Source organism: Melitaea cinxia, chromosome 22, assembly GCF_905220565.1.
Source record: "Melitaea cinxia chromosome 22, ilMelCinx1.1, whole genome shotgun sequence".
NCBI lineage: Eukaryota > Metazoa > Arthropoda > Insecta > Lepidoptera > Nymphalidae > Melitaea > Melitaea cinxia.
The window spans coordinates 10396203-10422813 of record NC_059415.1 but is presented as its reverse complement, the minus strand read 5'-3'; the positions used below and the strand labels follow the sequence as shown (position 1 = coordinate 10422813).

The window sequence follows — 26611 nt, the reverse complement described above, 5'->3', positions numbered from 1 at the left end:
ACAAAAAAGTTCCTAAAGGAATAAAAATAATAAAAAATATTACTAGCTAAAGGTGTATGTTAAATTATGTATAGTGAACGACTAATGAGATCATATATTTATATACTTATATAACAATAATACTTATAACATGATTTTCTTTATTAAATAACACGAAGCGTGAATAAATTTACATCACGAATTTACAATAATGAAATGGTCGTCGGAATTTTATACCTAGTTAGTAGTTACCTATGATGCGGAGCTCTGCAGACCTCTGGAACAAGCAATAAATATATCTAAATAAAGCAGTTTCTAAGTATCCTACTGGGTAGGACATTTCATTTCAGTTATTTTATTTTACCTTTAATATACAACTAAATTTTAAACAAAATTAGTAAAATGAATCCAAATCTTAGCTCATGATAGTATCTTAAAATTCTTCATATTTTGATTACTATAGTTATTAATTACATTCAAATTCCTTCTAGTTAACTCCTGATAAAACAATTCAAAATATTATATGAATTATCAATCTTAAAAAAAAAGTCTCTTAGAATATAGTTTCTCTTTTGACTATTCAGAAAAGACAATTGGATAGCGTTATGCAAGAACAGATTAAGCGACTATCCCGGTTTTCCTAATCTTTATCCGGCTTCGAGTACGTCTTTGCTCGTCGTCTCGTGACTCGTCGTCTGCTCCAGCGGCTAGGAGTAGAATTTTTGCTACTATAATATTTATGGGTAATCGTAATAAAACTTAATACTTACTCCTTGGTACACTTTTTAATGTTGATTTCGATATACTGTCACTGTCTTCTGACTCTGAACAGACTTGAAAACTCGTTTCTGAAAAAAAAATTGAAAGTTTGTATTTCACGATTCTAAGGTAAGTGTGAAAACCTAAACTAAACAACCTAAACCTTTTCGTATATTTATAGAAAAATGTTTTTGTACTTGTTTCCATATCTATTCTGAATTTGAGAATATGAGTTTTACGACAAAAACAAATATATTCAAAATTTCTTTTCATTGTTTAGTTCATGTATTATTTATTATATTTTGCTATCAAAATTTTTGCTTGCTTCGGCCAATTAGTTTTTTTAAGTGAAAATTTTTTAGGCGCATGAGGTCAACATTTTTACGCATGAAACGGCAACGTTTTGATGAAATGGCAATGTTTTTGTCGATGGCGCTGGAATGGAAATCTAAATCTTTAGATTAGTATAAATATAAACGAGACATAAAAATTAGTTTGTCAAAGAAGTTTCACTTCTGACATGTGTACTTTGTACGCACGCACTTTTTTTTTAAATATAACTAGGTCAGCAAATAAGCGTACGGCTCACTTGATGGTAAACGATTAGTGTATAGACGCCTGCAACACCAGAAGCATAACAAGCGCGTTGCTGACCCTATCCCCAATCCTCCCCGGTATAATATATGTACATGTATATATTACATTGTTTGTATTTTTACCTGTGTCATATCTGTGCTTCATGTGTCGACTGGGCATGTCCTGGTTCTCCACATGACCGAACGTACGAAAACCGACTGCGAACTGTGCGTACGGACTTATTTCGTACAATTCTGAAAAAAAAACTGGGCTTTTAAATAAGAGTAGCTATCGATTTAATCAATCTCAAAGCAATGATCTGATGAGGAGTGTTTGAGGTATTATCCCTAATATTGTGCATTGTACTGTACTCGTCGATGTAAATCGAAATTGTATTTTTTTTGAGACCTAACACAATCATTACTATTGGCTTAGTTCTCTGGCATTCGCAAGTTTTGTTACAGACTCTAAAAAACTTTTGCCATTCCAGATTGAAACAGTAACAATATCCATAGTCAATAAAATGATCTTTGAAGTCTTTAGTCTTTATAGTGGATGATTTGCCCATCAGTGAGACGATTACATACAATAAAGTTTCAAAGTTTCTCGGTTACAGAAGACTCAGAATTTGTAATTGTTTTATTTTTTCATTATCGTTTAATACTAAGGTCTGTCTGATGACCTTACGCTTATTTGCGACCCTAGTATAAAACAAAACTTAGGTTGAGAATCACTGATATAAAAACATATTCGAAAAATAAAAGTTAGCTAGATATGTTCAACGTACCGTGCTTGCTGTCGTTCCTCACGTGGAGGGGAGCACTGTAGACGCGTCCGGCGTCCTTGGCAAGGTTGCTATGTGAGGTGGTGGCCGTCATGTTGCCGCTCTCAGACTTGTTGTCCACTGTGATGGAGTCGCGGTACTCAGTAAATGTCACGTGTCTGGAATGTTTTTAGTTATTACATACGTCATGGGCATTACTAATTCTGTTTATTGGTATTTATAATTAAAATATTTGCAAGTTGAACATATTGTAATGTGGTACGAAAATGGTTATTTTCGTAGGTCTTAAAATGTATCGCTTTGATTTTTTTTTTACTGATTTTTACGAAGTAATAATAGGTATTGTGTTCTTGTTTGTTCTTATAGCATCAATTGTGTTAAAAAAAAAACTTGAATATCTCGCCGATTCTTGTCAAGCCTTGCAGATACTTGAGATTTACAAAAAAAATATTTCTTACAAATTACTTTGAATATTGAAAGTAATAAAATACGTATAATTTAACAGCTTATTATAAAGGGAACAGAACGATAGAAAAATTTAAGTGAATTCACAACCAAACAATCAAGAATAACGTAAATGACAAGAATTTTTCCTGCGCATTTTGGGAATCCTATAAATTTAAAAAAGGATTAATTTTTAAATTTACCTCTGTCTCTTAATCAAGATATAAATGCAGCAGATGAGACAAACAGCAAGGAGGATGGAGCTGAAGACGATCACCAACATGTTTAGATCGAACAGGTCCGAAGGTGGGCCCACTTCACCTTTGAAAAGATAACATATTTAAAGTGTAAGTGTTATAGTGTACTAGTTTGCTGTGGCAATCGCATACAGATGCTAAAAAATGTTTTAGAAACAAATTGTAATAATAGTAATAGTGTCAGATAAGCTAGGTCAAGGATTTGGCTTCTTGCTTAATCATTACATAGTATAAAACAAAGTCGCTTCCCGCTATCTGCATGCTTAGATCTTTAAAACTACGCAACGGATTTTGATGCGTTTTTCTTTAGTAAATAGAGTGATTCCAGAGAAAGGCTTATAATACATGCCTAATATAGTAGAGGAACACTGATAATAATTTATGTAATCGCGCGAAGCCGGAGCGGGTCGTTAGTAAAAATATAAAGAATGTATTTAATTTATGTTCACCTGGAGTGCACTTTGAATATCAAATAAAAAAAATCAATGGGACGATGCAAATTCTTTCGTTATCTTACTGGAGCACGAAGACTGCAATAAAAAATTGACAGATGAACAGAATTACTTACACACACTTTACTTATACATTGATTCGTATTTTTTTAAATTGACCCGTTGGTATAATGACCTCACAATATACTCGTACGATATTGACTGATGGATCTGAAATATTTTTTTTTTAATTTCTTAATTATCACTTTTAGAATACTTTTAATAGTTTTTTTTTAACTGTAAACTTTTATGTAGATATAACAACTTGAGTTGTGTTTTATAAGTTATATTCTAAAACTTACTTCCATCTTCGTTCTTGGTTGCGTAATTGTAAGTAGTGGTGACGCTTCCAGCCTCATTACTAGCGGTGATTCGTATCTGGTACCACGTGCCGGGTGTCAGGTCGGAGATAGCGAAAGAGCTGGTGCGGTAACTCGACTGGTAGAGAGGCATGTTCCATGATGTATCTGAGTATGTCTGAAAATCAATTAAAAAATAAGTGATGCGAGTTAATTGTTGGTTTGATTAATTTTGACAAGACTTTGTTAGGTTTTGTATATTTACTTGTATTTTCTTACAACAATAACAGTTTCCATTTAGTAATTTGTTTCTTTTTAATCAAATTTCAGTCGGTTCTCGTGGGTCTCTTTTGCCTCGGAGAGCACGTAAAGCTATTGACCCTATTGTTAGACACCTGGTCGCTACATATTATATCCGTCAACCCGCAGGGAGCAGTGTGGTGGATAATGCTATCATCTTTTATTTACAAATAATAATGATATATCTACAAGTCTTTACTTGTTTCCTTTCTCACACAGAACAGACACAAACTGCAAATTTTACAAAATAGAGAAGATCTATGCCAAATAAGAATAAGAATATGAAATTTTAATTTGTCTATGTTGTACATTGTCATACGTTGGAATTCTAGCTCCTAAACGAGGAAAACCCGTAGTCTAGGGTCAGTGCCTTCCCAAACAGTGAACAATAAATTGAGATTTTTTTTTCTATAGACAATGACTTTATTTATACAAAATATTATACATATTTACAATTCACAACTTAAGAACTAAATATTTACAGATAGTTTTGGTATAAATCATGTCCGCGTGGAATTGTGCCAAGAATGCTGGCAGCATTTCCCCGAATTTATTATATTATACATTGAGAAATTAATTAGCAAGGGCTTACAAGAGCGGAATGGACGCGGATCCAGGCGCGGGCGGCGCGCGGCCTATAGTCGATGTCGAAGGGTCGCAGCGCGCAGCCCGCGTCGTCCCAGCCCGCCGTCTGCACCACCACGTGCGAGCTATTGCTCCACAGGCACTCGTCCGACGTCGGGGGCACTGGCGCTGTGGACGTGTAGTGGTTAGGTGAGTACAATGATTATATTGAATAAGGTGTTATTGAGGTACAGCACGGAAGAAAACATCAGATCAAAATCTGGAGCAGCCCGAATGAGGAATTTACTAAGATAGGACACAGCAGGAAATGTCTTGATTAAATTAGGAGCTGCCCGATAGAAGCTAGCAAATTGGGAAGTACTTCAACCTTAGAGAAATATCACAGCTACATAATACTGCTCTCAGGTTTTTTGTTCCTGTGGTGGGTAAGGTGACCATATCTCCTGGGGAGGTCGGGGAGTGGATCAGCAACACGCTTATTGTTTCCATCGAACAAAATCGTAAGCTTGTTTGCCACCATTTAAGCAAAAAAAAGAAAGGTGTTAACTGTAATTTATTATTTTTTATTTTTTTATATAACTAAGTTGGCAAACAAGCATACGGCTCACCTGATTGTAAGCGATTACTGTTGCTTATAAATGCTCGCAACACCAAAAGCATCACAAGCGCGTTGCCGAGCCCATCCCCAATTCCCCAGGAGCTCTGGTATTATTTAGCTGTGATCTTCTGTAAGGTCGAGATACTAGCCTAGTCGAACTGCTCCATATTTTGAGCAGGAAATTTCCTGCTGTGCCCTATCCCAGTCAAACGTAGTACTAAGTCATTTGTGATATTTATTAGATTATGTACGGTACATTATTTTTTTAATAGGTGATATTACAATTAGGGTGACTTACGTCCTCCCAAAGTGCTAACATCAATATAAGCAGGCTGTGAGGTCCCAACTTTATTGGTTGCTGTGATCCTCAGCGAATATTTTGTTCCACATTTGAGGCCAGTAAGAGCATGTTTCTGAACTCCCGACAAATTGGACAACTTATTGGGTGACCAGGCCTCTTGCCACGGCCCGCTCGCTTCCTTCCATGTGAGGCTGTAAGCTAGAAAATTAGGTATAAGAATTAACTTATTGGTAGCCAAAAGCTTGAAATTGTTTTTGATTGATAGCTCTTGCGAAACTTTTACTGCTACAATTTTATCCTTCATTATAGGAGAAAATAATGTTCTTTTCTTTAAATTTAATTCTTACGTCATAGGTTAAAGAATAGAATTACAATTAAATAAACACTAGCATAACTATATTTTGTATTTTTTTTTGTTTTATTGGTATCGACTTTCAAAGACGTTTTTTTATACATATATTTTTATTTACACTAACTTTAAGATGCTAGCTTCTTCGTTGACTAGCTAACTTCAGGGTGTCGGTTTTTTTGACGGTGTGCGCGCGCATCGTAAATATTTACTTTCATAATTTTTTCCTAACGTGCCAAAAGAAGTAAAAATTAAAAAAAAGACAAGCGATAAAAACAATATTTTAACTTACTTATTTTTTGACCAGTTTGACTTCTATTGCTAGAATAATACGGTTGTTCCCACTCTACTAATATTGAGTCCTTATATGGTGTCGCTCTTAGAATTGGTGCTTCAGGTAGAGGAAGGACAATCACAGTGTACTCTACGGAGTCCGATCCATACAGATTCTTAGCTAGACACGTGTAGTTGCCACTAAGTGATTGGTCTATATCTAGAAGAAATTAATAATAATTTAAATACACTTACTACGTATCAGAGACAAATAAATAATATACCACTAGAGCATGAGATGAAATGATGAATGAAAATTATCGATTTAAATAAGTGCAGTAAAATTAACGAAAATGAATTAAAAGTATATAGTATTAATTGTTAACGCGGCGGCGGCGCGCCCACGCACTGACACACCAGCAACAGGGATGAGCCCACTCCCACCAGTATCGTGCTAGCGACATTTATACTTACTGTTGATCAGCAAGCTGTCGTCGTGGTTCCTCGTGAAGCGCGGGTGGTGCGTGATGATGTTGTGCTTGTGGTACCACACCGTGCGCGGCGGCGGCGCGCCCACGCACTGACACACCAGCAACAGGGATGAGCCCACTCCCACCAGTATCGTGCTAGCGACATTTATACTTACTGTTGATCAGCAAGCTGTCGTCGTGGTTCCTCGTGAAGCGCGGGTGGTGCGTGATGATGTTGTGCTTGTGGTACCACACCGTGCGCGGCGGCGGCGCGCCCACGCACTGACACACCAGCAACAGGGATGAGCCCACTCCCACTGAAATGGTACCGCCGAGAGACGCCACCCCTGCTACTACTGGAATATAAGATTGCATGCTTATAGTAAGAGAAAAAATATTTGATACTATTATGATCATTTTGCAATCTTTACCATCAATTTCTTTGAACAGTTTTAGAGGATGCGTCAAACAATGATGGAGATTTAAGCAAAGCGTTGGATAAAATAGACCATAATATACTTATTAGCAAATTAAAAAAAAAACTTCATTTAAATGTCTCCACTTTAGTATGATTCAGTTCCTAGATAAAAACCATAAAATTTGGGTAGCGGTAACTGAGTAGGTATAGTTCACATTACTGCATCACTTCATTAAGTATTCCACAAGGGTTTATTCTGAAACCGATTTTCTTCATTAAAAAAATAAATAAAGGGCAATACTAAGCTGGAGAAGATTTGTAGCAAAATATTATGCTCTTACCTCTTTGTACAGGCGTTTGCAGTACTCGTTTGCTGGCTGTACCTTCTCCAACACTAGTGCTCGCTGTGACCCATGCTTCATACGTCCTTTCCGTCGTCAAGTCCTTTACTTCAGCTGTTGTTCGTGAAACGTCTACTCGGAACGTTTGAGGAGAACCGTTGCTGCAATAAATCATTATTTTTTTATCGTTATAACTAAGCACGGCGATTATTTTTACGATAATGGCTAATTATTAGTTTAAAAAATATAATTTAATAAATTTTAGACTTAATTTTTCAATTGATTTTCAATTGTTAATAATATTAATGTGGTCATCCTAAAATAAACAAGATAATATGAAATGCATAAAGCATAATATACATATTTATATTACATACCTAGATGTCGGTTTCACGTATACAGTGTAATATATCAGCTCCCCATTTGGATGTTTTGGCTTCTTCCAACTAACAAGAAGCGACGTAGGAGACAGGATCAGGACTTTTATATCAGCTGGTGCGTCTGGGACTGAACATTGGTTTTATTTTAAATTTGATCTCTGAGTGTAAATTCAATGGGACAAAATGTACAAACATGGGTATTAAAGAAATAGCAAGGGTTTTGATTAACGATAACATTATATCGGCACTTACGTCTTCTGCAAATTTTACTTGTTGTATTTTGGTGAGATTAGTATACTGAGTCGAAAATATTTATTGCATTCAGACAAAGTGAATAGAAATGTATCAATGATATCAATGGCCAATAGTAATCAGGATATTGTTCAATTTTTACCAAGATTTTCTTTTTTACTTATTTTATGCTATTATACATATATACACAAGTTTACGGTTCGCCTGATAGTAAGCAGTTACCATTGCTTATTATCGCTTGGAACACCAGAAGCACCATAAGTGCGTTATCGATCCTCGACCTTGCCTAGGATCTTCGGCTACCTCGCGCACCGCAGGAATATTATTAGCAATATTATTAGAAGATTACCTACCGTGTCCTACCTCATAAAAAAAAAACCTAAAACCTACACAATTTCTTCAAATTTATTTTTTAACATTAAAATTTTTATTAAAATTATTCTTACCATCTTGTAAGGTAGTGCATATGATGGGATATGAAAAAGGACCAGCGCCATAATTTGAGAAGCCAGCTACTTTGACCGTATAGTTCGTGTACTTGATGAGACTTTGTAGATATATCTCCGCGTGTAGCGACGTGTGGTTCTGCCAGGCACTATCTGAAATAAACCTTAGCTACGTGAATATAACAGAATACATTGCATCGAGCATATAACGGTAGTATTTAAATTAATGGAAATAATTATTTTATTAAAATAAATGTGTGTAAGAGAGTTGGGTTTTTTCATTGATATTCCATTTGATAAGTAATTCAACTTTATTTAAAAAATCTAACTAATTTTGAAACATTTAAGTATCTTTTTACGTAAAAACAAAATGTTTAAATCAAACCATCAAATTCTTCACACAATTTAACCGTTTTGGTATAAAATGAGGGGTGTAATCATCTCAACCTTATATTGGTATATTTGTATTTGTTAATATATTTTTCTGATTTGTGGTGGATTGTGGGTGATGTGTACAGAGAGCATCTAAAGTCGATCCCGATTTTTATTACAAACACATACATTGCATAGCAATGTGACGTTAAAGGTGAATACAACTCAGTACAGTACATATAACTTAAAAGAAAAAGTACTAAAAACCAGCATAATATTGTAGTACCTTCAGTAGCGTACATTATGGTGTAGCCAATCAACGAGCTCCCTTGTCCATGTACAGCAATCGGCTGCCAACCGATCCTCAGAGAAGTTGAAGATACTGCTGTGCATTCCACAGAAGATGGTGCGTGTTCTGGTGCTATAATACAACAGTGGAGGATAGATTTTAGTGGTATGTAAAACTAAATAAATGTGTTAAAATACTTCTGTAAAATTTGCTTAGATACTTTTGAAGTCACATTTTATAGAATTTTCTTTTTAATTCACCCAGTATCCAGTGATTTAATGACAACATGATTAAATATTCGACGGGAAGTATGTGCAGATATAATTTTGTTTATTTGAACATGAGGATTTTTTTATTACCGATTATTTTTTGAACTGGTTTTGTACATTTTTCTCTCAAACTATTTCTAAGAAGAATACTACCTCCTTCCATAGTGTCTTGAAATACAGGAAGAGAGAATGGGCCGGAACCAGCATTATTGATAGCTGATACAGACACTGCGTACCTGAAAAGTAAAAATATAAATAATAATAATAAAGTTTTTAAAAATATATTCACAAAATAGTCTTAGAAAAAGGTTTTCACTAAAATCCTTAAGGTTGGTATTGCATGCCTTACTTTGTAAACTTTAATCAATTTCAGTGGTATTTCGCCTTATCAGGATATTTTAAAAATAATACCGACTATTTAAAAATTAATTCTAACTCAAAGTTAAAATAGAATATATCTTTATTCACGATGTATGGAACTTCCAGAAAATATTTAACAAATAACATATCAATACTGATAATTACTTTAAGTTAAAAAAAAATAGTTTCCAAAATGTCTTCTTACTTTACTAATTACTACACAAAAGGGTAAACTCAATCAAGTAGGTAATGACGACGCTTGAACATCAACGTGGATTGAATAACAATATCATTCCTACTTCTAAATGATCCTGAGTTTTATAAATAAAATTAGTACTAAACTAGAAGATAACTTTATCTGAATGAATGGTTATTCAATCATGGTTTAAAGGTAATAAATATTTTATTACCTAGTATTCTTAAGAAGTCCACTAATGGTAGTTTCTTGTTTGCCAGATTGTTGAGTAACTTTTATCGTTCTGGTATCACTGTCGCCTGAAACTGGATAAGATATATTTACAATTGAAGTAAATAGACTTTTAAAAATTTTAGTTTGAAAATTTTCGGAGCTAAGAATTGTTTCTTACCCAATCTAGGATACTAAGCTATCTTAAGTTTCGGAATAACGGACTATATTTATACCCCTTTTTGCTCTTTCATTAGCTTAAACATTAATTATTACGGTATTAGAGTTCCAAAAAACTTTTTGTTTCTTCTATATCATGAAATTTATTGTATAGTAAATAAAAATATTTTTAAAATATCATACTACTTACTTGATCTCACATTCTGTGGCACAGCCTTGATGTGGTACCCTGTAATGATGCCGTTATGGCTATCTTTAGGCGGAGAAAGCCACGTTACATATAACTCTCCTGGATTTTCTGTCTGTTCCACATGGACATTGATCGGTGGGGTTGATGGAGCTGGAGAATTATTATATATTATATTATTATAAATTCAGTTACACAAGGAACACGCAAACATTGATTTGTTATATAAATTATTCTTATAATTATTTCAACAACTTATTATTATTTGAGATAGTTGATGGTGAGCCAAGGCAAGTTAAAAATGCTATCAGAACTGATGGGCTTATGAACATTATTTATGACTTTAAAAAAAGTGTGTATCAACTCCGACGCACGACTGAAGTTTGCTCCTTCCGATCGACTGTCTAAATAGGCACAAGAAAGGCTTGCTAGTCTAAGAATCGGAATCTCAAAATACGTAACGAGGTCATTCGTTCAGTAGATTTTAATTCTCATACTTTTTTCATACCCTGGGCTGTATATGATCGATCGAAAATCGATTCTTATTGAGTAAACTACTTTACAGTTGTTTCCTATGATAGGGTTAACACATTCTATGAGTAATAGTGAACGCTCAATTGTTATTACAATAACCACTGCGCTAACCTGTTGTCAAATTGCTGATTATTTTTATTCCTTCTCTAAGTGTACAAACCTTCTTCATGAGTGGTGAAGTGTACGGGTGCCGTGTATCGACTCACGCCCACTTCGTTAGCGGTGGCAACGCGAACTGCGTAGGGCGTCGCCGGCCTTAGGTTCTGCAGCTCGACTGTTTGACGAATGTCGTTTTCTTTCCTGTAAATAGTTAGTCTTGAACAAAGCGACTTAGCTAATATAGATGAAAAGACTACTGAAAGATTAAACTTCTATAAGGCAAACTATGGTAATATTATCAATGATTTAAATAATACACCTTGGCTTAATTTATTTTCAAATTGTTTTAATGTCAATTCTATGCTCACAATATTTTATAATAAAGTGAGGGAAATCATTGAAAAACATGTTCCTAAGACTAAACGTAAAAACAGTAAATTCCCTATATGGTATAACTATAAACTAATTTCCATGTTGAAACAAAAAAATAAATACAGGTTAAAATTTAAAATATTCAAAAACAAACTTGATAAAATTCATTTTGAATCTCTAAGAAACGACAGTAACAAGTTAATGAAGGAATGTTATGATAGATATATTGCATCAATTGAAGATAATTTGACGAAAAATCCTAAAAGTTTCTGGACTCATCTAAAAAATATGAAGCAGTCAACAAATACATATCCCGCAAAGATGAAGCTTGGTGATAAAATTGCCACTGATGGCTCTAGCTTGTGCAATCTCTTTGCGGATTTCTTCGCATCAGTCTATGACTCGAGTGAATATTCACAAAATTACTCACATGTCTTGAATGTTATCTCAGGTAGCATTTGCAATATTAAAATTACCATTGAGGATATAATCAGAAAGCTGAAAGGACTTGATGTAAGAAAAGGATCAGGTCCGGACAATTTGCCTCCTTTATTCATTAAGGAATGCGCTGTTCCATTATCATTACCACTTCACTTAATATATAACAAATCTTTATGCACAGGTGTTTATCCTGAGATATGGAAGTTAGCAAGAATAGTCCCTGTTTATAAGAATGGCGATCGTGAATCTATAACCAACTACAGGCCTATATCAATACTCTCGACACTATCGAAAGTCTTCGAATCTTTGCTACATCCAATCTTGTCACGCCACGTTCACCATGCTCTCTCAGAATCTCAACACGGATTTATTGACTGTAGATCTACCATAACAAATCTGGCTAATTTCATGAACTTCGTTACAACATCTATAGATGCGTGTAGACAAGTCGATGCAGTTTACACAGATTTCTCAAAAGCATTTGACAGGGTAAACCACAAACTGCTGGTGGCAAAACTCTCAACTTTTGGCATAGGAGGGCCTCTTTTGTCTTGGATTTCTTCATATTTAGCCAACTGACGCTCATACGTAGTTATCAAAGGTCACAATTCTCTATTTTATCTCGCTGTGTCTGGTGTTCCTCAAGGATCAATTTTAGGACCATTACTATTTAATGTTTTCATTAACGACATTACTGATTGCATCAAGAATTCCAAATGTTTAATTTATGCTGACGATTTAAAGCTTGCTAAAGAAATTACAAATAAGCATGACGTTAAGTCTTTACAAGAAGATATCAATAGAGTTTTCGAATGGTGTAAGTTAAATGGAATGGAGCTTAACCCTTCCAAATGTTCATATATTACTTTCACACGTAAACGATTTTTGGTTGAGGGAAAATATTTTATTGGTACGCACCAATTACAGAAATTGGAGTATGTTCGCGATTTAGGTATCACTATTGATGGTAAGTTACGTTATAATGTACATATTGATAACATATGCAGGTCTGCACGCAAGATGTTGGGGTTTATTTTTAGAAATTCTAAACAATTTAAAAAACTGAAAACCAAAAAAATTTTATTCACTACATTAGTAAGGAGTAAGCTAGAATATGGAACGCTCATTTGGAACCCTAACTACCAGACCCATAAAGATAGATTGGAAAGTATACAGAGACGGTTTACGCAATTTTATTCTATTGGACAGGACAAAAGAATGCCCTACTACTCACGGCTAAATAAGTTTCGGTTAAACTCACTCTATAACCGGCGCAAGCTACTTGATATGGTATTCTTACACAAACTAGTGAATGGAACAGTGGATAATTCAGAACTCCTAAGCAAAATTTCAATTAACGTTCCCTCTCGCATACCACGATATCCCCTTTCACTATTTGCTTATAAAACCCAGAGAACAAACCTCGGTTATTATTCCCTCATCCCTAGACTGAGTAGGCTCTACAGAGAATTTACAGTTAAAAACAAGTCATTAGACATCTTTGCAGATAACTTAGCTGTATTTAAAAAGAAACTATTAAAGTCATTTGATTCCTCAAATCAAAAGTTATGTAGCACTAATATTAACTTATCTTAATTTATAATAGTAATAGTTATGTATTTAGTTCTTTATTTTGTATGTATTTTTTTTTTAATTTAAATCCTATATGTTTAAAATCTTTTGATGCTGATGACTCAATTGTCTAAAGCGCATGCTGTAACTACCTTTAAGAGGAATTACATGTATATACTTAATACCTTTGCATATATCTAATTGTAAATTTTTTAAACATGCAATTCTGTTGGTGGTTCTAATTAAATAAATAAATAAATAAATAAATAAAAAAATAATAAATTTCATCGAGGAGACGCGTTTTTAATATTGTACCTTTTTACTCATTATTTTGCTTTTTGACTAAGAAAACACTTAAAGAATTAATACGAGTTAGTTTTTAATTAATACGTTCTTGAATTGGACTTTGGATATATTTTTTTTATGTCACTAGGTCGGCAAACAAGCGTACGGCTCACCTGATGGTAAGAGATTACCGTAGTTTATAGACGCCTGCAACACCAGAAGCATCGCAAGTGCGTTGCCGACCCAATCCCCAATCCCCCCAGGAGCTCTGGTCACCTTACTCACCAACAGGAACACAATACTGCTTGAAAACAGTATTATTTAGCTGTGATCTTCTGTAAGGTCGAGGTACTACCCCAGTCGGGCTGCTCCATATTTTGAGCAGGAAATTCCTGCTGTGCCCTACCTCAGTTAAAATATAGCATATTACTGTATTTCATCCATCCTAGTACTATATTATAATTAAACAAAATAAATAACATAAATATACTAAAAGAGACCGAGTATACTATCTAAAAGTCTTTACAGCCATCTTTTTGACGAACCGTTGGTGCAGCGGTCGTAGGACATGTCACTTGAGGTCGCGGGTACGATCTCCGAACATGCTAAACGTTATATTGATCATACATATTTCTCCCGAGACTAGGAACTGTAGGTGATTTTTTTTTATGTCACTAGGTCGGCAAACAAGCGTACGGCTCACCTGATGGTAAGCGATTACCGTAGCTTATAGACACCTGCAACACCAGAAGCATCGCAAGCACGTTGCCGACCCAATCCTCAATCCCCCCAGGAGCTCTGGTCACTTTACTCACCAACAGGAACATAATACTGCTTGAAAACAGTATTATTTTGCTGTGATCTTCTGTAAGGTCGAGGTACTAGCCCAGTCGGGCTGCTCCATATTTTGAGCAGGAAATTCCTGCTGTGCCCTACCTCAGTACTGTGCCCTACCTCAGTAATGATGAGGCGTTTGTAGGTGTTTTTCGTACTAATCGTTTCCAATCAGCCACAGCTCAAGCTTGTTCGTATTGGAGTGACAGGTAGGGCACACAGGTAGTGCAGGTTACCTAGTAAAGTTGAGCGTGAGCGCGCGCTCCCAGCCCGCCTGCTCGTAGGGCGCGGGCGCGTACTGCAGCGTGTAGTGCGGGGCGCGAGCGCGTGCGGCGCGCCACGACAGCTGGGCGGTGCGCGCGCGGACGCTCTCTACCCGCAACTCTGACGGTGGCTGTGGCGGCTCTGCGGTTAAGAGGCTAAGGATATATCGCAAGTATTAAGTATTTCTTACAGATAACCTTCAAATCATTTTGGAAAAAGAAAATAAAGTACAACAAGGTATAGAGTAGCACAGACTTGAATATTACCTAGTTAGTAAAAAACGTTTTAATGGAACGTATAAGCAGTTAAAAACGGAAGTGCATTGAATTCTGTCTAGGTATAATTATTTTTCATTAAAAGAAACTTTTACATCATCAAAAGCTAAACAGCATAACAAAATCCAGATTATGTTCATACAGTCGTAAAAGTGATTCTCTATACGTTGCGCTATTTCTTATTATTCAGATTTAATTGTTCTGCATTGCCAAAAAAATGTTGAATCAATTCGTTGTGAAAAAGGACTAGTTGCCTGGTAGCAATCACTTTTTAGCGATAAGGCCGCCAATTTTACAAAGCTAAGACTATGTTGTGAATTTAAATATATTGTATTTATCTTTAGTGTAAAATAAAGAATATTAATTATTATTACCTAAAATTGTAAGAAAGATATTGAAACTTGCTGCTCCATAAGGATTAGTGGCTCGACACTGGTAAAAGCCTGCGTCGCTAGCTTCTGAGTACTGCATGCTAATTGTGCTAGTTACACCGACCGACGTTTTTGTTTCAGAATATTTTGATCTGGAAAATGAGAATAAACACAGATTTTAAACAACATAATTTATACAATGTAGTAATAAAATAGAATTTAAAATACAATGGCTTATAAATAGTTACAAATATCTAATTAAACCACGATCATTCTTGCAAAATCTAGTTAGAATTACTTCACTACTTTGTAAAGAAAATAACAAAAATTTATAAGCGTTTAGCGACAAAATTCATTTCAATTAATCAAAACAGCCAGATTTCTATTAAAGCTTCATCAGAATGTTTAAATGTGTTATTGTTTTACTGACCTGTGATGCTGAGAATCCAAGATGTTGCCATCATGTGTCCATACAATTCTGATCGGATCATCGCCTAAAGCGCGACATTCTAGAGTTACAGGATGTCCGAGACGCGATGTTACATTAGTTGATGTTGTTTCAAAGTGAACCGGTTCTGAAATGGTCAGTTTATTATTGTCTATAAATACAAATGTCTGATTTAAAATTCAGTTGAGAAAATATAGTGCCAATCAAAAATGAAAGTTCTACGAAGTCATGGCCAAAATTAATTAAAATGCGACAAATGTATCGATGGTGGATAATAACTAAAGTAATAAAAAAGCCAAAATAATCTTTAAAAACAAGTTGTTTCAATTTAATTACTGAAATTCACGTGAACATTAGAAAAATCTTTAAAGTATGCGTTATTTGTTTATACTCGTACAATCGTTTTTAAATATAATATATTGTTTTAGAAGACTTATTAGTATAAAGTTACCTACTGTTAACACTCATCCAGACAGTTTTACTAAGCGGTGTACCAACTCCATTCTCAACGTTGCAGGAATAAAGACCTTCATCCGTTAGGGATACTTCTTCGATCACCAGGGTCCCGTTAGGAAGACTCAGAATCCCACCTCCAGCTAATTCTAAAACAGGTTGCCAAGTACCCAGAAGAGCTGAAACAGGAGCAATCAAATTTTAGCGTTTCAACTAATTTAGTTATAGGTTTTGACTTTGATCATCATTTTGGTTAAAATTTGTCAATAGCTAAGAAAAATGTTTTAAAACCAGAGGTTTACTCAAACTTTAGTAGAAAAAAGATCATAGGGTCAATTTTTTTTGTATACAGAGTGGGGATAATATAACGATAAGTGATAACACGGGTAATACTAGTTTATAGGAGTATTTCAAAACCATCAAATAAGTCCTAACATCAAAATAACTTATCAACTGTATTTACATCTGTTGAGTACACGTCGTTTTTTATAAAACCCCACAAAAAGAAATCCATAGGCGTGAGACCTGGTGATCTCGTTGGCCACCTTGATGGTCCATGACGGCCATTCCACTGCTGCCCGAACATTTCCGATAAACGTTCCCTGGCAGACACAACTGAATGAGCAGGTGCTCCGACTAGCTGATACCACATCTGGCTATAAGCCTCTAGATTAAGCTTGTCAATGTAATCAGCAATTGGTCCGTCTAGGAGTTCCAGAAACTTTTCAGCATTTAAACTGCCTTCAATAAAAATAGGACCAATTATGGTGTTTCTATGTATGCTCGCCCATACATTAACCGAAAATCTGTATTGGTAGGACGTCTTCCGTGCTAATAGTATAAATAGAAAAATATTTGTATATGTCGGCGAATGTGCTGTCGTAGGTAACTAGCAAGAGATTTATAAATTAAAGGAGGAGGAGGAGGTGGAGGAGGAGGAGCAGGAGGAGGAGGAGGGGAAGGAGGAGAAGGATGAGAAGGAGGAGAAGGAGGAGAAGGAGAAGAAGAAGAAGAAGGAGAAGGAGAAGAAGGAGAAGAAGAAGGAGTAGAAGAAGAAGGAGAAGAAGGAGAAGGAGAAAGAGGAGAAGGAGGAGAAGGAGGAGAAGGAGAAGGAGAAGAGGAAGAAGGAGAAGGAGGAGAAAGAGGAAAATATTTGATACTAATTTCTTGGGATCTGTTAGCTATAACAAAACTAAAGTTACCATCTTTTTTCATCCAATGTACTTGTGGTTGTGGGTAGCCGCTAGCGCTGCAAGAAACTGCCCCCTTCCTTCCAAGAAGTAACGACGAATTAGTAGGCTCTTCTAACCATTTTGGTGCAACTGAAAAAAAGAAAAGATTTGATTATAAACGAACATTTAAACAAGCTTTTTAACCTTATTTTGTTGGGTTGGTGGACACTTAGCGTATGTATGAAATTTTGAGTCTAGTATATACTTCATTAACATACAAAGTTACATTGATGTCAAAAACTCATCAAGTATGATAATTTTTGTTGCTGTCGTTTCAAGTTTCAAATTTGTCTTTAAAATAAGTAAATAAAAGTAAAGTTAGTGAGCTTAGTTATCTTTTATATATGTTGCAGAAAATAGTTAATTTTATAAATATTATCGAGTTTACTAAAGAAAAAGTATTATTTCATAACCTCAACAAGAAAACTGTCACATTGTGAAACTACAATAAGAAATGAAAAGTTAACAGTAATTGAATACGCGTGAAGTATAGAAGATACGGCAGTACGAACTTCAAAGGCCATCAAGAAACTTAGTGTTTGAATATCTATTTAAAATTCTTTTGTGAACCGAACAATACTATGAAACTTTGAAAAAATATTCTCTGTAAAGTTGCAGGACTTTGTATTCTAAAACTTTCTTTAAGGATCTTGTAGTTCATTACAACACGACGACCGTTTTTCTGGTGCTCTAGTTAAAGTCGTCAGTTTCAGGGTCGATTCTAATTCAGAGAAGATATTCGTATAAATATTCATTTCTGATATGGATGTATGTTATTTGCCACTGGGTCTCTTCCTATCTTGCTTCGGAGATCACCTGAATTGGTAGTAGAGCAGTGTGATGGAAAAACTCCCACTCTTCTCCTATGTGGAGAAAGTGACCTGTCTTGTCCAGCAGTGGAACGTTGCGTGCTATTTCAGTTCACTTCATTAAATAATAAAAACTGCTTACCTTTAATGTATAGTTCAGTTGACTTGTTTACTTTAGCGACGTGGTTTGAAGCAACGCATGTGTAGGTTCCACAGTGTTCAAGAGAGACCTTCTTTATTACCAATGCACTGAACAATTCTGAACTTCTTTCCACCACCTATAATGATATTAATTTTAATTTTTATCAATATGTACTATGGCAAATTTATTTTGTCTGTTTCCTAATCTTTATTAACATTATAACTATCTAATACAGACAGCAGTTACGGAACCCTAATACCAATAATTTTCTGACGTACCGAACTGATGGAAGTTTCCCAGGCGACCACCTCATGAGTTCCCCATATTAGCCTTTCAATGCCCCACTGTTTTAATTTCTAACTTTATTAATTGTAATATTATTTTGATCACTCTTTTAGTTCCACTTCGACTAAAGCAGTCTTTCATTACAAGATATCATTACAGCCTATACAGTCCACTGCTGGACATAGGCCTCCACAAGTTTACGCCAAAAGTAACGTGAACTCATGTGTTTTGGTGACCGCAGTACTACTGGCTTTGTAGCACCGAAGACGCTGCTGCCCGTTTTCGGTCTGTGTATTTCAAAGCCAGCAGTTGGATGGTTATCCCGCCATCGGTCGGCTTTTTAAGTTCGAAGGTGGTAGTGGAACTTTGTTATCCCTTAGTCGCCTCTTACGACACCCACGGGATGAGAGGGGGTGGCTAAATTCTATAGTGCCATAGCCACACAGCACTTTTCATTAAAAGATAATTATTGTATTAATATGAATAAAAAATAATAATTATTATTAGTTTTTTTTCAACCTCGTGATTGCTGCAAACGTAATTCAGCCATAAACAATTGTTATTGGAATTATTTGGGAATATTGTGATGGTAAAAATAAAATAGCGATGAAAAACTTTTCTTATTTCAATATTTGAAGGTAAAAATTAAAAAAAAAAAGTAGCAAATAGAAAATTTATGCATTGAAAATATATTGCCATAAGGGTTTTCAATACAATACCATACCAATAATAACCAAAACTATATATTAACAGTACCTGGGTGACCGAGCTCCGCTCGGTATTTTTAGTAAATCATGAAGGATTAGTAGTAGAAGAGAGAGTTAAAATGATTCGCTGCCGGTTTGGATGAAGTCTTTTTTAACCGACTTCAAAAAAGGGAGGAGGTTACTCAATCCAGCCGGAGAAAACTCAATGGTCACTCACTCATCACGAAATCTCTGAAACTATAAAACCTACAAACTTGAAATTTGGCAGGTAGGCTCCTTATAAGACGTAGGCATCCGCTAAGAACGGATTTTACGAAACTCGACCCCTAAGGGGGTAAAATGGGGGTTGGAAGTTTGTATGAAAGTTCTATGTTTTAGAAGTAAGAGACTTAAAATTTAAAATGTAAGCTCTATAGATGGTGAAAAGGTGTCCAAATAATGTATCTTTAGAAATCAACTCCTTTTTGGAGTTAAAACGGGGGATCGTAGGTCACGTCTCACTGATCACGAAATCTCCGAAATTATAATACCTACAAACTTGAAATTTGGCAGAGAGGTTCCTTATAGGGCGTAAACATCCGCTGAGAATGGATTTTACGAAACTTGACCCATAAGGGGATAAAACGGGGATTGGAAGTTTGTATGAAAGTCCTATGTTATTAAGGTAAGAGACTTGAAATTTAAAATCTATGCTCTATAGATGGCGAGGAAGTGTCCAAATAATACATCGTAATCTATATACATAAAATAGAAAGGTCACTGACTCACTTATCACGAGAACTCAAAAACCGCTGGATGGTCCATCCATCCAAGATGGACAAAGATAAAATTTGGCAGGGAGGTAGATTATAGTTAGTAGACATCCGCTAAGAACGGATTTTGTGATATTCCATCGCTAAGGGGGTTTAATTGGGGTTGATAGTTTGTATGAAACATATACAGCAGCAATAAGTTCGCCTGATAGGTTATTCAGACTGCAGCCTGAAAATAAAACTAAAAATGTGGTGTATAGAGAGGTTTTATAAAAATAACTATTAAATTATACTAAATTGTGCCTTTAAAAAAGTTACTCAGAGTGATAAGCATTTCAAGTGACTGAAATAAAAAAATAATTTGCGTTAAGCATCTTAATAGTAATGCATATCTTCATAACCACGCGGACGTAGTCGCGGGCTACAGTTAGTGTATAAAACAAAGTCTCCAAAAGTGTATGTGATCAATTCCCTCAAAATCTACTGAACGGATTATCATGCGGTTCAAGAGGAAGGTTTACGGAACGACCGAAGCCGATTTTGATGAGAGTTTCACTGGAAGTTTGCCAGGACAATTTTTTGACAAACTGATTTAAACGCGGGCGAAGCCGCGGGCACAGCTAGTATATACATATTTTTAATAATAATTAATTTGTATATATATACTTATATTTTTAAATGTATGTTCGGGGATAAATTCGTCGTTTATGAAAAGATTTTGATAATTCTTTTTTTGTTGGAAAGGATATATCCCTGGTGTGGTACCATGATAAGGAAACCGGGATCTGATGATGGGATACCAGAAAAATCGAGAGAAACTCTCGAAAATCCGCATAACTTTTTGCTAGGTGTACCGATTTTGATGATTTTTAACTTAATCGAAAGCCGATATTTATCATATTTCATCGAGATCTGATTACAACTTTTGGAGTAATCTTTGATAATGCGTATTTCTTGACAATTTTTTTTATTGTATTACTTGTCGATGTAATTGAAGTCGATTTATTTTCGTTTGGCTGCAAAGATAATTACTAATAATGAATTAACACAAAAAAAATAACGATAAATTAAAAATTGATATAAAATACACAATTACAAGATTGAGAGTAATTGCTTCTCAAAACTGATAGGCGCTCCAACAAATCGTGTTTTTTTTTCTGAAAATCACATTTAAATACGAATTACATATTTATAAAATATGAACAATATTTTTTTTACCGACAATAATAAAAAATATAAATAAATTTAGAAATCAAAAATAAAAAATTATTTAAAAATAATAATGATAAAATATGAATAATATTTTTCGATTTTACCGACATAATAATAAAAAATAAGAGCAGCCTATTTAAATAAAAAATAACGAGTGCCATTAGAAAAAGAAAAAGAAAAAATAATTGATCAGGGACATGGGGATTTGAACCATGATCTTCTCGGTTGATCCCGACCGACCGATTTACCACCGAGCTATTGCAACTAAATTGACAAACGCGAAATTTACCTTCGCATTCTAATGATATTTTTTTCACTCCCTAAAAACAGGGATAAAACGACATTTTCTAAAAATGAATCCTAGCTAGATAGATTTATCTCCCCCGAAACTCCCTATATACTAAATTTTATGAAAATCGTTGGAGCCGTTTCCGAGATCCAGATTCTATATATATATACATATATACAAGAATTGCTCGTTTAATAGTATAAGATAAAATCACCTTCAGCGTACTCGGAATTCTCTTCCCATCTTTTAACCATTCAAAATGTATCGGCAAATCACCACTCCGTACGTTGCAGTAAATATTTACAATCTGACCTTCTTGTAGGTTATTGCCGAGGAGCAAATCTTCTAGAATAGGAGCTTCAATCACTTGTATTTCAAACTGACGCCTTGCCATCTCGCCAGAAGGTGATGTTACTATACACGTGTACACAGCGCCGTTGTCTTCTTTAGAAACTTCTGGTATTGTTAGCACTCCATGAATACTGACAATGCTCCTTCGAGACTTCCTCCTCCTAATCTGATTCCTTTTGTAACGACTTTGGAATAAGTTGTTTGAATTTACCGTTTTGCCTTTGTGTTCCCAATCAATTTTGCTGGAAAATTAATAAGGTATTAAAACGATATTTCAATATATCTCGTGTTGTAAAGTTACAAAAAATAAATCTATATTATTATTGATAGGCACACCAATTTTTAAAAGCTAACAAAAGGATAGATATTTAATTGAAATGATACAAATTGTTAGGAAAAATGTAATGTACATATAATAACCTTATAGGATATCCATAAAAAGGACATCTTAAATTGAACGATTCACCACTCTGAACTTTGATAGGCGGTAGTGATCTAATGTAAGGCGGTCCTGAAAACAAAAAAATAAGCTATTAATATACATACATATACGATTACTGATTTTAGTGTCAGATCAAAATCTCTTGACTGTTTTGTAATAAAGATTCAAAAATCAACATCTTAAAATTATACTAGTTATATCTAATACTGCATGCTTACCATATACATCGAGTCTATTTTCATGAATAGCTATTTGGTCACCTTCTTTTGCCGTGCACGAATACAAACCGCCGTCCTCAACTCTTACCCTCGTGATATTTAGTTGAGCGACCACTGAGTTGTCAGATGTCATCACTTGACCCAACGCGTACCTGTAACATTACAAACTCTTTATAAGTTTAGAATTTTCATAATTTATGATATAAATTAGACAACCTATACGAAATACTTTTAAAGCTACGTCGTGTTAGCGCAACGGTCGCACCACTGGCTTATGGCTATGTTGCCCTGGCGATTGCGTGTTTAATCCCCGCACATTGCATATATTCGTATTGGCCATACATATTTTTGCTATTAATCTGGGTGTTTGAGCTCTTGTATTTGTCTTTGTTGCTGGACCCCTGACACTGGAGTAAATACTAGTGAAGCCGTTGAGTGTGAGATGTTTATTTTATTTTATTTATATCTAAAAAAAAATACTATATTACAATAAAAAAATCAGACATAAATGCATAAGGTAGGCATTCTTTTCCGTTTGAAACTTGCCTGGTAACTCTGATCATCTGATCTGGATCACCCGGTTGAGATATATGTAATAATTTTTTTAATACTAAGTGCATTTTTACAAGTATCGAACTGAACTAAAAAGCTTAAAAATTACTACTGCTGACCAATGAATATAAGTATATTAATAGGAGACGAGCTGGTGCTTTATTCTACATAATGTGTCAACAACTGCACTGATTATTTGAAAATTTGTTAGTGACAAATTATTCATTAAAATTGTTTGAAGTGTCAATTTTATACTTTGTAATAAATTAACACACATTTTAGTATGTGATAGAAAATGAGAACTTGTTTCAAATTAGGATATTATATTTAAACCTCAAAAAAGTTTTTAAAAACTAATTAAATAAAATACCCCAATGACCTAGTTAAACGAAGTCGAATGGAAATCCGCGTCGTTGGCGTTTATTATTATATTTAGTTTTGTTCAACTACTTTTTGAGGCACATATGACACAGTAGAAATGGAGTTAAGTTGGAAAAGAATTGTTCATAAAGACTTATAGGTAAAATTTATTATTATATATATGTATTTTCTTCTCTGTCATTCTGTTGGGAGTACGCAGGTACTTAAATTGGTTTTCGTACTACGGTTTGTCATTATAATGACGATTAATATTACGAAGATACCGCACGACAGTATTTGTTAACGAATTTTAATATTTGATCTTAATTAAAATTTTCTTCTTACTACCCAAACAATCTGGTTAACTAATAATTTGATCCAGTTGAAGGTCAAGCGTTCGGGTGTAGTGTGTGGTACTGATAGATTCAAAAACATCAACGGTAGCAGACTTGATTCCCATCCGTTGAAAATGATTTTCTCAGTCCAGTGGTTTTTTCTTGTGGGTCTTCCCAGCGTGCTTAAAGAGCATGTTATGTACCAGGCATTTTTATCCCAAATAGTTTAAAGCTCGTTATTATACGGTTATCGACCTTACAGAAGATCAAAGCTAAATAACACTGTTTTCAAGCAGTGTAGTGTTCCTGTTGGTGAGTAAGGTACCAGAGATCCTTGCGATGCTTCAGGTGTTGCAGGCGTCTATAATTTAAGGTAATGGCTTACCATCAGGTGAGCAGTTCGCTTGTTTGCCAATCTAGTTATATACAAAAAAAATCTTATATACATGATAGGGAGATTGTCTACTTAATCAGCATAAGAGGTATAATAAGATAAATAATATATAAACAGGTAGAGTTTAATTATAATATATATTTAACTATTAATAAAACTATACTTAGGCTTAGTTATAATTAAACTAAGCCTCTTCTTCTATATAGTGAAGACGTTTGTTCAGTTATAAGTTTTAAGGTCCTAAACTACCGACCGTCTGCTGCCTGTGATCATTACTTCACATCATCATCACTTCAGCCTATGGCAGTCCACTGCTGGACATACACCTCCCCAAGTTCACGCCAGACATCCCGGTTTTAGCACCCTCTACCCCACCCTTACCGCGGCCGCTGCCGTAGCCGGGAATAATGGGGCTGCCGAGAACTAAGGGCCTAAATTTTAGGCGTGAACTCATGGGCGTTTTTGCCCATAGTCACCACGCTGGGCAGGCGGGTTGGTGACCGATGCTGCCTGTGATCAGATCAGTGCAATTCAGTCAGTACTATGAAACATTTGATTCGAAGCTATTTTGACCAGCTATGTTTTGTATTGTATGTAATGACGCCGAAAGCTATCTTAATGTATGAAACGCTACTTACCTGGGATCAGTATTACTGGACATAAGAACGCCATCTCGCTCCCATATAAATTGTGGTGGGCTATCCCCTGTTGCAGAGCACTGCATGCTGATCTGGAATATTATATATAATGGAGCAGACTGATTTAATTGACCACGCTATTTATTGATAAACAACAATATAAAAAATGAAATTTATTTTTATGTTAAATATACATTAAAAAAAGCTGTTAATAACGCATCTTTACGCATTAATATTTTTTTAAATTATGTGTTTAAAGGGGCGATGACGTACCACGAGAGTAAAACCAAACACCTCTGATTTTTAGGCTCCAGGGTCTTTGTCTTCATTTTACAATACAACAATTTTCTCTACTAACATTATTTAAAACGGGATATTTACCAAGTTTTTTATTTTTATTTTGCGAAGCTCGATATTCAATACAAAAGTATTGAATATTCGTTTTCTACGTTTATCAAAATGTTAGATTTTTTTTTCGTACACATAGATTACAAAATAATTAGGCAATTAGAAGTTTTTTCAAATTAAATGCAACTTCAATCAGTCAGAAATCACCTTATGTGTTAATTGCTGTCCTTAACCTAATGGGAACCCAGAACACATTGAGATAATACCCCTATTGCTATTATAATCATGAATTGTAGTCCGGCTATCGGAATCGGCAAAATAGACATTTTATTCTTGTATGTCAGCAGCATCGATTATCGGTTGCTGATCTGGCAGGAAATAGGGGATCTCATTGATAACTGGATCATGGACGCTCCCGCATAGGGCCTAGGAGATAAGACAAGCATGTCCTGCACATGGATAAGAGAGAGAAAGAGATACAAATTAGCTATCTGTGTTTTGGAAAAGTGGGTCGGGTGGTATTGAGCTGAAAATTTAAGTAAAATTTTTGTGAATAAAAAATGTTCACCTTTTGACTTTTTAATAAAATCACTTACGTCTCCACCCGGCGTCACAGTTCTCTCCGTGAAGTGCTGAGTTATAATAACTCGATTATCGTTCAGGCCTCTTCGCAATCTTTTTCTTCGGTCCAATCCTGAAAAAATAAAATTGTTGAAGTTTGTAATGCAAATCAGCATAATATTCTCATATAGTCCATAATCAGCGTGACACCAAAATTTTTTTGCCATTTGTTATGGCTTCGTTTTGGCTTTTATATAGGAGAAAACTTCATAAAGTACGTTTTAAAGTAAAACAAAAACTCTATATTTCTAGCCAAATATTAATTTACACTTTTAATGTATCTTAAATTTTAATGTACTCGTTACAATTTAATTTTATTTAATAAAAAACGATTGAGTCAGTACAGCGGTCTGGCATCGATTTATCAATTGAATAGTTAAATGTAAAATTAATTTTGTTAAATGATCATCATTGAAAATAACGGTTAAATAGTTGTCGATTCGGTTAAGAATCATCTATACAAATAAATAAAATTGGAGTGTCTGTTTATAATATTAAAATAACCAGCAGCAGTAGCAGTATTGTGTTCCTGTTGGTGAGTAAGGTGACCAGAGCTCCTGGGGGGATTGGGGATTGGGTCGGCAACGCGCTTGCGATGCTTCTGGTGTTGC

The 26611-nt window shown here is 34.9% G+C and overlaps 1 protein-coding gene across 1 annotated transcript; it reads right to left on the bottom strand.

The window, feature by feature from the left end:
* Window positions 1–227: 227 nt before the first annotated feature.
* Window positions 228–26167, bottom strand: LOC123664616 (Down syndrome cell adhesion molecule-like protein Dscam2). The gene is made up of 29 exons (XM_045599134.1): window positions 25976–26167; window positions 25032–25123; window positions 22753–22904; window positions 22513–22603; window positions 21956–22334; window positions 18497–18632; window positions 17516–17635; window positions 16316–16492; window positions 15843–15987; window positions 15416–15564; window positions 14739–14907; window positions 11060–11199; window positions 10369–10518; window positions 10003–10087; window positions 9386–9468; window positions 8961–9095; window positions 8303–8455; window positions 7602–7731; window positions 7225–7385; window positions 6642–6821; window positions 6015–6215; window positions 5371–5571; window positions 4497–4642; window positions 3593–3767; window positions 2746–2863; window positions 2102–2256; window positions 1458–1580; window positions 750–827; window positions 228–256 (listed from the first exon to the last, which is right to left on the bottom strand). Exons 1-29 carry the CDS (start codon window positions 26165–26167, stop codon window positions 228–230), a joined length of 4245 nt encoding a protein of 1414 aa, XP_045455090.1.
* Window positions 26168–26611: the final 444 nt, after the last annotated feature.

Coding starts and splice junctions, on each gene's coding strand:
- LOC123664616 (XM_045599134.1), bottom strand. CDS start 26,167: ATGGCAAAAAAATTTTGGTGTCACGCTGATTATGGACTATATGAGAAT. Junction 10,519..11,059: donor CTTCACCACTCATGAAGAAG/GTTTGTACACTT, acceptor ATAATTCTCCAG/CTCCATCAACCCCACCGATC. Junction 5,572..6,014: donor TCAAACTGGTCAAAAAATAA/GTAAGTTAAAAT, acceptor CTAATTTTCTAG/CTTACAGCCTCACATGGAAG.